Source organism: Canis lupus, chromosome 4, assembly GCF_011100685.1.
Source record: "Canis lupus familiaris isolate Mischka breed German Shepherd chromosome 4, alternate assembly UU_Cfam_GSD_1.0, whole genome shotgun sequence".
Taxonomy (NCBI): domain Eukaryota; kingdom Metazoa; phylum Chordata; class Mammalia; order Carnivora; family Canidae; genus Canis; species Canis lupus.
This window is the reverse complement of record NC_049225.1, coordinates 34,436,381-34,449,532: the sequence shown is the minus strand read 5'-3', so window position 1 is coordinate 34,449,532 and position 13,152 is coordinate 34,436,381. Positions and strand designations below refer to the sequence as shown.

General features: G+C 52.7%; 1 protein-coding gene across 3 annotated transcripts in view; it reads left to right on the top strand.

Moving 5' to 3' along the window:
• The window catches only part of GRID1 (glutamate ionotropic receptor delta type subunit 1), a 639,335-nt gene that overhangs the window by 585,825 nt on the left and 40,358 nt on the right, over window positions 1-13,152 (top strand). For all 3 annotated transcript variants that reach the window (XM_038534516.1, XM_038534515.1, XM_038534517.1), the window contains one exon: window positions 10,585-10,780. In XM_038534516.1, the coding sequence (XP_038390444.1) occupies window positions 10,585-10,780 (196 nt within the window). The remainder of the gene's footprint in view (window positions 1-10,584; window positions 10,781-13,152) is intronic.

The following is a 13,152-nucleotide window of genomic DNA, read 5'->3' as shown; positions in this document are numbered from 1 at the left end:
GCAGAGGGGGACGCAGGCTGTGCCAGGAGGCAATGAAGGCACCTTCACATCCTCCCGAAGGGCTGCTGCTCCCATTTGCATTTCGGTCACATTTATGACAGCCTCATAATGGATTAAGAGTCCCAGCACTGATATATTAAAGGTTAATGGTGCATCCTGCTTTTGTATTGATTTGTGGCAGCAAATATTTGCGGGTGTCGAGAGCTGGGAGTCAGCCGTGTTCCTGGCGTGGAGGTACTGCCGGCTGGCGGGGCTGTTTTGCGCAGGACTCTCCCGGAGGGCAAGGGGCATGGGAGCCAGGGGAAGCAGACTGCATGGAGGGTTCAGGACCAGAGGATTCTCTTTGCCAATGCTGCTTCCCTTAGATCCACAGAGAAGCTGGGTCTTGAAGCTTCAGTATCCTGAGGAGGAAGCCTGGGGATGACCCGGTCCCATCCCCGAGTTCCTCGGTGGCTGGTTCCTGGGCCGACTCTGACCTCATAGCTGTGTGCTGTGTGTCCTGGCTCAAAGCTGCATACAGTTCCTCTATTCAAGTCTCAAGCCGTCATTATGCCTGCCTCTCTGCAGATGACTGACCCGCTTTTGTCCTGAAAGGAGAATGGTCAACTCAAGACAAAGACCTTTCCAACGCAATATCCAACCTACCCATTTGGAAAGTGAGAAAAAAAGCGAATTCATTAATATATTATTCATGCACATAATAATAACCCATATTTATTCGAGTGTCTGCTCTGTGCCGGGCACTGTTGTAAGTAGGGATGCAAATTATCCCAGTTTGGCTGCAACTATCCTGGTTTTAGCACTGGAAGTCCTGTGTCCCAGGAAATCTCTCTGCCCTGTGCAAACCAGGATGATTGGTCATGCAGTTGTCGGCACTGGTGGTGTAGCAGTAAACCCAACGACCAAGTCCCATTCTAGGGAGAGAACTGACATTAAAAACCTGTGATATCTTTCTTTGCTTTTATCCTATAATTTAAGAAGTGTGGTATTTTATATAGGGCTGTCAGCAGAGGCCTCACGGAGAAGGTGACATTTGATCAGAGACCCAAGACAACTGAGGAAGTGAGCCAATTAAAGATGTGAGCGAAGAGTATTTGGGAAGAGGGAAAACAGCTACAGAAACCCTGGGGTGGGAAGGGAAGATAAGCCAGTGTGATGAGAGCAGAGGTGTTGGGTTCTGGTCGTGTGGGACTCTTCAGGCCGTGTGAGGATTTGGGGTGTTTCTTCGAGAGAGAGGAAGCAACTGAGGATTTTGGACAAAGAGGTGACATGATGTGACTTAGACTTTAAAAGGATCATTCTGCCCATCGCCCTGAGGCATAGATTGTTGACTGAAAGGTGGAGGCAGGGAGACCATGGGGAGACGGCCCCAGTATCCACCTAAGACACAGAGTGGTACACGGTGAAGGTGATGAGACATAGTCTGCTTCTGGAGCTCTCTCAATGATAGAAGAGAGAAAATATGCTGAGATAGTGTGTGAGATACACAAGGAAGAGAGGAATCAGCAGGAATTCCAAGGCTTTGTCCACAGCATCTCAAAAAATAGAGGCATGTTCGTTGGACACGGACAAAGGAAAGGAGGAATAGGTTTGGTGGTGGGTTCTTGGGCTCCCAATTCAAGAGCTTGGGTTTGAACGTGTTCTGTCTCGGGCCCTATTAACCATCCAAATGGAGATGTCGAGTGTGGGCAATTTGCTAGAATTCAACGGGATGGGTCAGGACTGGGGTGGCCCCTTGGAGGCATCAGGGTGTAGATGTATTTGCAGCCGGTTGACTTGACCAGATCATGGTGAAAGGGATGTCACTAGAGAAGAGAGGGAATCTGTGGGCTGAACCTGTGACACCCCAAGATTCAGAGTCTGGGAAGAGAAGGAGTGGAAAGGAGAGGGATAGGGAGGCACCTGCGAGGTGAGAGAACTAAGAAAGAGTCATGTCCCAGAAGCCAAGTGAGGGAAAGCCTTCAAGAAGGACAGAGTGGTCAAGTTTGTCAAATTCCACTGGAGTGGGGATTTGCTGCCGTCTTTGGGAGATCGTTAATGACCTTGACAAAGACAGTTTCAGTTCAGTGTTGGGATGAAAACTTAATCAAGGTAGGTTGATAAGAAATGGGAACAGTGACTATGGATACCTTCCCAGAAGAACTGGAGAGTGGTTGCAGGAGGGCATGATCTCAAAGAATGAGTTAGTTGGGTTTTATTTTTTCTTCTTTTTTAAAGACAGAAGATGTTTGTGTTCCATGCTGATGGAAATGATCCGTAGAGAGAAGCAATTTGATGATGTAGGAGGTAGAGGTGGCAACTGGAAGAGCAATGTATTTGAGAAGGCAAGGATGTCTGGGCTCCAGGAGACAGAGTAAGACGTCATTTGGAGCAAGGACAGACCGCCATTTAAAAGTAGGGCCAGCAGGTATTCAGTGGTTTTAGGAATGGAAGTTCTTTTTCTTTTTTAATTTTTAAAATAAATTTATTTTTTATTGGTGTTCAATTTGCCAACATATAGAATAGCACCCAGTGCTCATCCCGTCAAGCGCCCCCCTCAGTGCCCGTCACCCAGTCACCCCCACCCCCCGCCCACCTCCCCTTCCACCACCCCTAGTTCATCTCCCAGAGTCAGGAGTCTTTCATGTTCTGCCTCCAGGAAAGGAAGTTCTTGATAGAGAAGCAAAGTTCTCTACTATTGCTTCTACTGTCTTAAGAGATGGGAAGCAGGGTCATCGTCTGAGAGTCATCCAGGGACAGGATGAATCGAGGAGGGGAGTCTGGAAGCCCGACAGGCAGCACGAGGTCCACCTGAGGTTAGTGGTCGTGATTCTACAGTGAGACCTATCACCACGCTGGTCTCCAGCCTAGATTTTGTTCCCCCCATGATATTTAGCTATAAACACAGAGTTGTTGTAAACCAGAGTTGATTCTTCCAGAAAACACGAAGTCAGCACCTCTTGTCTTCAGTCTCAGTGTGGGGTCATAGGGAGCCAGACATGGGCAGAGTTCAGCCCCAGTGGGGCTCACCGTTGAGGTGGGGAGACAGACGTGTCGATGGACACATGAAGTCCAAGGGGGTCGATGTGACAGGGCCTGGATCCTGGGGGTGGGGCATCCGTTGTGCCCGCTGGAGATGTGAGCGGAGATGATCCCTAGGATGGGAGGGAGTATGGGAGGGGTTTAGTCCTGTGCAGAAGGCAGGGCACGGAGGGTGGACAGATAGCGAGCCTGAGTGGAGGCGTGGAGGCTCGGAGAGCTGAGGAACCTGAGGCTGGATGAGACGGATCTGGAATGCAAGAGGCTTCCAGACTGAGCACCCTTTACCGAGGCTTTTAGGGGTCCCCGGTTTTGACTTAGTGGAGGATGTGGATGCTCAGCCTCCGACACACCCCAGGGCCTCCGCTCAGTCCCTGGCCCAGCGCCATCCGACCCGGCCCCCTCCCTTGGGGCCCGTTACTGAGCCCTGCTCACTTCCAGGGTCTAGGCCGAGTTGGCAGACCGGAAGCACCTGAGCACGTGGGCCCACCTTTCAGAAACGTTGCCCCCCCTTCCCCCCAGGACAGCAGGCAGGGCATGTGCCAGAGAGGGAGGTTGCAGCCTTTGTCGGGGAGGGCCCTCCGTCCCATAGGCCCTGGCTGCCCCCAACGGCCCAGCCCTCCGGGTCAGCCTGCAGGGCAGGAGCTCGTGGGGTAGCAGAGGGGCCGCTCTCCCCTCCGCGGGTCCCTGCGGCCCTGCGCAGCTGGCCAGGGTGCACACGGGGCGCACGGAGAGCGTGGATAGCCCACAGCGTCCCTTGGGCAGCAGCAGGGTTTTAAATGTTTAAGGATTTGTGTTGTGTTTAGTGTAATTTAAAAAAATGCAAAATTTACAGAAACACGTTTGTAAAAACTGGAAGTCTCGCCACCACTCAGTACTTATCCCCCCCTCCCTCTTTTTGTTCCTCTATTTATTTACCTTTAGTAATGGTTACTTTTTACCCCAATGCAAATATACTGTCTATAAATACAGTCCTTTCATAGGAGTTTATTTGGGGCATCTTTTTATGTCAACAGCATTCCGAAAAATGGAAAGGGAATTGTAGAGAGAAAACAATGCAGGTGGTGGGGTGGGGAGGGGGGTGGATGTGACTGGGCGCTGGGCGCTGAGCGTGTGCCCCCCTCTGTGGCCGCCGCAGGGCTCGCCTTTCAAGGTGAGGACTTGGTCAAGGACGTGGCTCCCTGTCGTGGGCCCCGCCTCCCTCCTCCCGGTGGGTCACCAAGCATCCCCAGGAGGTTGTAGCCTGGCAGTTGTCCCCGCTGGGATTCACACCTGCAGTCACTGCCATGGCCAGCGGCCTCCAGAGGAGTGCGTGCACCACCCCAGGGACCCTTGGGCTTCCACGATGACGGGGGCCCTGCCAAGCTGTGCTAGGGAAGGACAGGCTGACGGACTTGGAGCCTGCCCGTCTCTGCTCCCCGGGAGGCAAGGCTTCTCCAGGTGTCAGCCCACTCCCCAGGGCGCCCTCAGGGGGCCCCGAAGCACCTGCCCCCCGTGTCAGGTTCGGTGGCCATCCCCTCCCACCCCCCGCCCTGTGCACTTGATCTAATCACTTCCTCCCTTATTCTCTAGCATCCTTACTCTGCTTTCTTAATCTTCTAGCACCTTTGGTCACCAGGTATGCCATTAGGGGTCTGCCGACCACGGCCCCGCAGGCCGCAGGAGCAGCCTGTAAGCTGAGACGGTTTTTGTTTTTGGAAACATTTTCAAAGCATTCTAGAAAAACAAAAGCACAAAGGGCCAGAGCGTGCGAGGCCCTTGTCGCCCGCACCTGTGTGCTTCCCCCCCTTTCCAGAAAGCTTGCTGACCCTGGCGTGCCTTAATTATTTGTGTGTTTGTGGCTGTGTCCATGTGTGTCTCCGCCTCCCTACCGCCGCCACACAGAAGCCAGGAGGGCGGGAACTCTGTGCTCCCCACGCTGGCCCCCGAGGGCCACGCTTGATGCAAGCAGATGCCGAGGAAATGGGCTTGTGGATGAATGAATGAATGAATGAATGAATGAATGAATGAATGAACGAAGGCACTTGTGAAGCCTTTCAGAACCCAAGGTTGGGAGGCATCTTGGGGTGTCTCAGCCTTCGCTTGAGGCCCAATCCACCTTGAGGGACCCTGGGGTGGGGGAGGCGAGAACAGGGATTGGCAAAGCCCCGGATGGGAGAGTGCTGTGTGGGGGGAGAGCCAGAGGGGCCCCGTGGGAGGTGGGAGCTGGGGGCACCGATGCCCGATGTCCCCATCAGCGGTCTGGTGAACCCAGCCAGGCAATCCCAAGTGACTCGCACAGCGTCCTTCCTAGAGGATCGGACGGGAGCGATGGGTCCAGGCTGCTGGGTCCACGTCAAGGCATCTGTGGGCCGTAGCTGAAACACCTTCAGATTACGAGGCAGAGCACCCCCACCCTGCCATGCCTTTGGGGTCCTTCCACTATATTCTTTTCCTTTTACGGAACGATAACGGGGCTTTGGGATTTGGATTTGTCGGGCTGTGATTACGGCAGCCCCGCAGTTGTTAAAATCTGCTTTACCTGTACTGTACATTGATTCTGCTCCTGCTACGAGGGCATTTATCTCTATTGCCAACGTAAATCTCTCTGTAACATGCAAAGATGTATTTATAAATTCTGTATCATTGATTTTCCTCATGCTGCAAACGCATTTATCTCTTTGTTAATGAAAACGTATCTAGGAAATAGTAAGACGGATTCACGGAGAAAGGTACAGGGAGGGAGGGGGGCGGCACCGAGCCGGCGGGGCACCCCTGGCCGCAGCCGGAGGAGACCGCGTGGGGCTGCCCGAGTGCCTGTTCCATGCGAGGGCACGGCTCGCAGAGGCGGACGCTGCTTGCAAGGCCCTTTGCCAGGCAGTCGGGTGCATTCGTGGGAGCCAGCCGTGCCTCGTCTAGGGGAGACCCCCCGGATAAGCCCCCCCGGGCAGGAGGTGCAGAGGAGCCCCTCCCCGGGTCTCAAACCTGGTTTCCGTAGAGCACAACCGAGTGAAAGACACTGGCTCAGAAGTGAGCTCGGGGGAAAGGCCGGGCTTTGCCACGGGAGGATTCAACACTGCGTGTTGTCAGAGGACCGACGGCGAGGGACGGGCGCAAACCACAGGGCCACGTTCCTACGGTGTGACCCTGCGCAGTGACCGCAGGCCTCCGCAGGCCAGCCCAGGAAGGACGCTCTTCAGGACTTCTCTCCCTAACACAGACGGCGCTGTCCCCAGAGCATCGCATGGTGACAGGTGGCCACGGCACTCGGGCTGAGCGTCGCCTAAGGTACAGACTTGCTCAGTCACCATGTCATACACCTGAAACCAATGGGACATTGCGTGTCAACTGCACTTCAGTAGAAATAAACGAATAAAGACGCCCTTCCTGGGAGTTCCCCGCCTCCCGCCCCCGGCACTCACTGCGTTCCCAGGGAGCCACTGCAAGCCCTTACCATCGTGCTCTTCACAAGAAACCAAGCTCCATGTGGCCTGCCGGTCGACTTGGGTATCTTCATGCTCCTTCTGAGTTCAGGCTCTTTCCGGTTGTCACTTAGGGCATCCCGGGGACTTAAAATGTGTCCTGCTCACAAGGTGGCCCATCACATGCTGCTCAGGAGCCGTTTGCATGTCCCTTGGCGACAGTCTGGGCAGCAGAAGCTTGAGCGCGGGCTCCTTAGTGGGGAGGCACGTGGGCAGATGCCAAGGCAGCCTTCAGTCTCGTGAGCCCAGAAAAGTCTAGGGGAGCTGCCTGTCCTGGGTTGCTTCCATCCGAGTGTGGCCGTGTCGGCCCCGTCACTGAGGACTCCTGTGTACCATTCTCTGCTTCCACCACTTGAGTTACCTCCTGACAGCCGCACAGAAGGGCTGCCGTTTCTACACAGCGACTCCGTGCGGGGCATATGTCTGTGACCCTTGATTTTCACCACAGATGTGAGAAAGGTGAGAGTTGGGGAGACCAAGTTCTGCTCCGGTGATGCTGAGGCCTGTGTGCACACCCCCTGGGGGGCCGTGAAGGCCATGCGAGCACAGATTGCTGAGGGCCCCCCGACCAAGTGTCAGACTCAGCAGTTCTGAGAGTGGACCCCAGAATCTGCACGTGTTCGAGGCTCCTGGGTGATGCTGATGCCGTGACTCTGAGGACCATACTTTGAGAACTACTGGTCTACCTCCCACAGGCAGGGTTCACACCCACACCTGCAGGATTCCAAAACCTATGTCATCTTAGCCCATAGGAATTGCCCTGGGGCGTGTGTCCCTGCTGGACTCTCAACGCCTGCTCAGGTGATAGCTTGTCTTGCTGGAGCACCTTACCCTCGACTCTCCATCCAGCTACCCCCACCCATCCTTCATGGCTCTGCTTCACGTTTCCTCTTCCGCGAAGCCTTCCCTTAGCTCTGACCATAGCCAGCTGCTCCACCCCTGGGCTTTCCAGGGTCCCCCAGGCAGGACCCTGTTTCACGTTGCTCACGTTTAGTTCCCGATCACTGTTCCACCCCTCCCCGTGAAGCCCGTGAGGATGCCCAACATTCATTCCTTGCTCTCTGAACCTCTGTGCTGTAGCTCGTGGCTGTTCCATAGCTGTAGGATGAGTTGTTGAACGACTGTAGCCAGTGGCGGCATGCATATGGAGGTCACACCGGCTGTGACGGACAGATCTTCATCCCTCTGTGGTGCGGGTGCATCGACACTCTGCAGCAGTTGTTGCTAAAGGGACTAATTTGAGGAAAATGTTAAATTAAGTGTGCTGGTGCTGCCTTCTCCAAGCTCGGCATCTCCCGCTTGTTCGGATGGGTGTCCTATCTGATGTGCACATCTGTTTTCTCTGACTGCCAGTGTTGGCTCGGAGCCTGGCGGGCTAGCTGCTCCCGTCCTCCTTTACTCCTCCCTCTGTGTCCCTTCCAAAGCTGCACACTCTGACGAGAGGGTGAGAGTGCCCCAAGGAGATGATGGCTCTGGTGTATGTATAGTTGGGTCCTCCCGTCTAAACCTTTGATGGTGTTAATTGACTCTGAAAGATGGTGGAAATCCCTACTGTGTGCTGGGCATGTTAGTGAGCTTGGGAAGTTCCCTTGAAAGAGGAGGTGCGCATCTGAGATGAGAGAGGTCCCTCTGCAATGACTCATGGCTTCAGGAGATGAACTATGGAGGCCGTGGGGGCAGAACCATGAGGCTGGCACAGCAAATGGAGGTGGTGTTTGGGGGCGGGAACAATGAGGTCTCCTGGGACAGAAGTGGACATGAAGCCATAAACATTCGGGCTGCCTACTTGTCATCCAGAGATGATCCCTGAGCCTCTGGCCAGGGGCACAGTCATGAATAAATACTGAGAAGAGAGAAGAAATCTCCATTTCAAATGTGGGGATGGAACAGTAGTGCTGAGCTCCTTGGCAGTTACGCATTCATTCCATACTCATGGAAACTGCAGTAATTTAGAGCAGTTCAGTATTTAGACTCAACTGTGTAATTCATCCTGATGTTTCCCATTCATCAAAGCCTTGTGTTTGTTTGTATTACCATGAGAAAAATAAAAAAAATGTGGGAAAAAAGATTCCTCCTCCTTTCATTACAGGCAGATTACGACAGAGTTACAACCCTTGGGGCCCTTCAAGCAAAGGAACATCTTGCTTCAATTAGATATAAATAATGAACAATAATTAGAAAGATTTCTTCATCGAATTTGTTATTTTATGTTTCCTTTCATCTGTAATGTATGGAAACAAATACCGAGCTCTGTTTCTGGGCCATGTAGCAGGGCCTGAAGGAACTCCGTGGAGTGTGTCCCCAGAGCAGAAGGAAGCATCCATGGCTGGCTCCTCTGTGCGCATGCTGTGGAGGCTGGTGTCAGCCCTGGATCCAGGGCCACAGGGTGCAGAGAGGAGGCTGCCTCGGCCCCAGCCCTCCAAATTCTTACAGCCTGCTGTGCAGAATAATTGTTACTAGCTACTGGCCACTGAGTTTGTGTCAGGCCCTGCTTTATGAGCTGAGCACACAGCACCTCAGTTAGGCTTAACGGCGACCCCATGCCATGGACTCTGCTTCTTGCCCTGCTTTAAGAGATTTGAAGACTGAGGCACAGAGAGTTTAGAGCTAACCTGCCAGTCCTGCAGTGTCAGTGATGGTGGAGCTTCAAGGTAAGGCAGATGGTTAGACTCCCGAGATCTGCTTCCTCTCGCTCTAGGATGCTGTCCTCTGAAATCACAGTGATATTATGCTGCCATAGAAACCGTGCAAGGTGTAGAGATGGCACGGGAAGGAAAGGGATGGTGATGGCTTTGCACGGGGAAGGAAGGCATCTGGATCTCCAGGGTGTGTGCAGGAAAATATCAGGTGGATAAGTGAGATAAAGGGGTTCCAGGCAGAGGAAGCACCATGGCCTGGTGCCGTAGAGGAGGACTGTGTAGGATTTCTCCTATCAGCATTGGCTCTGGGGCTGCGAGGAGACAGGTGCAGCAGCTGGAGATGAGACCAGAAGATGGAAGGGTGTGCAGGTCAGGTTAAGAAGATGGGATCCCCTCATGGAAAGGGTGGCTCAGGGAGAGGCGGCGATGATGATCCTGGTTGGCACAAAGGAGAAACAGGTTTCTGGAAGAGAAAATGAAGAGTGATCAAGGTGGAGCCCGGAGAGAGAGCATTTAGGGGATTGTTGTTCTTTTTGCCATTTTATTCTACATGTGACGATCTCTCAACACTCTGAACCAGGTGGTGCTCATTTAAGGCGAGGGAGAGCTTTGTGCCAAGTGGTCCTTCCCGGTCTGACTATTGCCCCTACCCCAAGGAAGCCTCTCCTTATCCACCCCCAGCTCAGACATCCGCTGCTGAGCCTTCCTCGTGCTCTCCCTCCCCCCAATATGCACATGGCCTGAGCTGCCTGCTTCTCCTTCGTGTACAACAAACCCCAGGCTCTCAGAAGTGCTTTGTTTTTATCTTTGCCATCTTTTAATAATTGTCAACACCTAAAAATCAGGACACTTCATATAAAATCACAGATTTCTTTGTTTACTGAAGACAAATTGAGGGGTGGTGCTCAAAATGCAACAACTGGGTGGGACTCTAGAAGAGCTGCAAGCTTTGGCGGGGACATGGCTCTTCACTGCACATCCTGAGTGTGTGTCCCTGCCCACACCAGTTCTAAATGGCAGGGACTTGTCATCATCATCATCATCATCAATCTTGCCAACAATGTATTTCCTCCCGGTGCTGTAGGCGCTGGAGTTAGAGACCTTTGACGTCCAGCCACCCATGTTGCCCTGACTCTTATGCTGTGGTTGTCTGTATGCTTCTATGGCTGAGGGCAGGAATGATGGCTTATTCACCCTTTTGTCCCTCGAACTCAGCACAGGACCTGGTTTTGGGTGTTCAGTAACCCTATTGAATTAATCTACACTGAGGAAACATCATTGTGATAGGATTAGGCCCTGGCCAGTCATGCTCTGGGCTGAGGAACTGCAGCTACTTGGGGTTTGGAGTGAAGAATGTGGATAATGGGCCACACTGGGGCTTGGTCCTCAGGAGAACCTTGCAGCCCGTTCATATCCCTGCAGTGTGTGACATACACCCACCCTTCACTGCCTTTTTGCCCTTTCAGGACGTTCCAAGACCTCTCCAAACAAGTCGACATATCTTACGGCACCGTCCGGGATTCTGCCGTGTATGAGTACTTCCGAGCCAAGGGCACCAACCCCCTGGAACAAGACAGCACGTTTGCTGAACTCTGGCGGACCATCAGCAAGAATGGAGGGGCTGACAACTGTGTGTCCAGTCCTTCGGAAGGCATCAGGAAGGTAGGCGGGAGCTGGCCTTGGCCTCGTGTGTGCTGTGACGGGCCGTGGGCACCGTCGACTCCAAGGTAGGAGACACCTTCCTAGAGCATCTCCTCTGAGTAGCCCTGTCACCTGCAGGGCGATCCGTCTTCAGCCAGTTGGATAGAAATTTGTCACAGGCACGTGAGTGCGGTACACACATTCTTTAGGTAAGATGCCCGTTCTTGGCAACAGAAGCAGAGGGGCTGCTCATTAGGTATCTTCTAAGTTTCCAAAGTTTCAGTGAAGAGCAGACAAGTTAAGCCTGAGACATAGACCCCCTGCCTCCTGGGCTTATAGGATGGGGGCCCACAGGGGCCTGCCCAGCCCAAGGGAGAACACTCAGCAAAAGCAGAAGCAGAGGACCAGGTAAGAGGTGGAGGGACTGAGGGCACAAGGTTGAGAAGAGGGTGGGCACACCCCGGGCAGGGTTAGAGTGGGGAAGAGCACACGTGAGGGGCGGAAGGCCCGGAGCGAGAACTGGACAGTTGGCCTGGCGTGTCTGGGGGGCCTGTGCTTTGGAAAAGAGGTGTGTTTGGGGGATGGTGATGAGGATAGCAAACCCAGGATGGAGTCTATGGTGGGGGAAGCTGAAGGGGAGCAGGTGAGAGGGAGCCGGGGCCAGAGAGAGGGAGGACGCAGAAAAGCCATCACCTTCTTCAGCAGCGGGTTAGACTCTGTTCATTTATATCATATAATTGCCCACAATGACCTGAATTAATCATCGTCCTCCCGTTATACAGATGAGGGGGTCAGAGACAGGGGGTCACACTCCGAGGTAGGTTCTGATGCCTGGGGTCCGGGCTGTGTTTGGCATTTATCCACCACGTGCTTGCGGAGCCCTCGAAGGTCAACGCGGAAGAAGATGGCGGGACGAAGGCAGGTGTCGCATCAGGGAGCTGCTGGTGGTGGTGTCCTGTCCGGGGACCCTCCCGTGCAGTAGCTGCTGTCCCTGAGGTTGCTAGTGAATGGTGTGAGAAAGCTGTGCCCCTGTGCAAGGCTGCTGTCTCCGCGCAGACGAGCAGTCCAGCCTGCCTCCGCGCCTCCTCCTTGCCTTCTGTTCTCACGCAGCAGCTCGCCCGGGATGGCTTCTTGCTGTTGAGCCACACTGAGCAGCGGAACGTGTCTGGGCTCTAAAGCCTGACGCGCTTGGGTGTGAATCCCAGCTCCCTGCTCACCAACGATGTAAAACCGGGGACAGCGCTCTTCCTGTCTGGAACCTTCTCAGAGTAGAGAGAGGCCCTGTGGGGGCCTCCTCAGAAACTTAAAATATTCAGAAGAACGTGTTATGGTGGATACCGCGCCCAAGTGATAACCTGACAAAAATAGTAGAATGCAATATAAAAAATGTGCTATTCCCTTGCTTACAGCATTTATTAAAATCTTTGTTTTTAGTGAATTACAAAGGATGGCGCTCTAACCCCGAGCTCCTAGGTCTTTTTTCATCCCTGACAGTGAATCTTTGCAGCTGTAGGCGACCTTGTTTGGAGAGAATGAATACAAAGTTGACTTAAGGCTTCTTATGAATGTAAGGCCTAGGCCAAATGGCCTTTGAGTTTCTGCTGCCTGCTTGCTTTGTCTCTCAGAGAGAGCCAATAGTCCCATTCACATAGGATTTTTTTTTTTTGAGAATTTTTTTTTATAAATTTATTTTTTATTGGTGTTCAATTTGCCAGCATACAGAATAACACCCAGTGCTCATCCCATCAAGTGCCCCCCTCAGTGCCCGTCACCCAGTCACCCCCACTCCCCGCCCACCTCCCTTTCTACCACCCCTTGTTCGTTTCCCAGAGTTAGGAGTCTCTCATGTTCTGTCTCCCTTTCTGATATTTCCCACTCATTTTTTCTCCTTTCCTCTTTATTCCCTTTCACTATTTTTTTATATTCCCCAAATGAATGAGAACATACACTGTTTGTCCTTCTCCGATTGACTTACTTCACTCAGCATAATACCCTCCAGTTCCATCCATGTCGAAGCAAATGGTGGGTATCTGTCTTTTCTAATGGCTGAGGAATATTCCATCGGATACATAAACCACATCTTCTTTATCCATTCATCTTGGATGTGAGGGCGATCTGGCTGCGACATCTGTCACCCCATTGATCGCCAGGGTTGATTCACATAGGATTCTTATGAGGATTCATTGCAACGGTGCTACAAAAAGTACTCCTTATAAGGGAAAAGATGGCTACTTTTGACTTTATTAAACTTCCATTCATCGTTAGACACTTTAAAGAAAAAAAAAAAGACAAGTCACACACTAGGGAGGGGATATTTACGATGCATTATAACCAAGATAGGATTGAATATCAAGGTTATAGGAAGAGCTTTTCCAAATCCATAGGAAAAATTC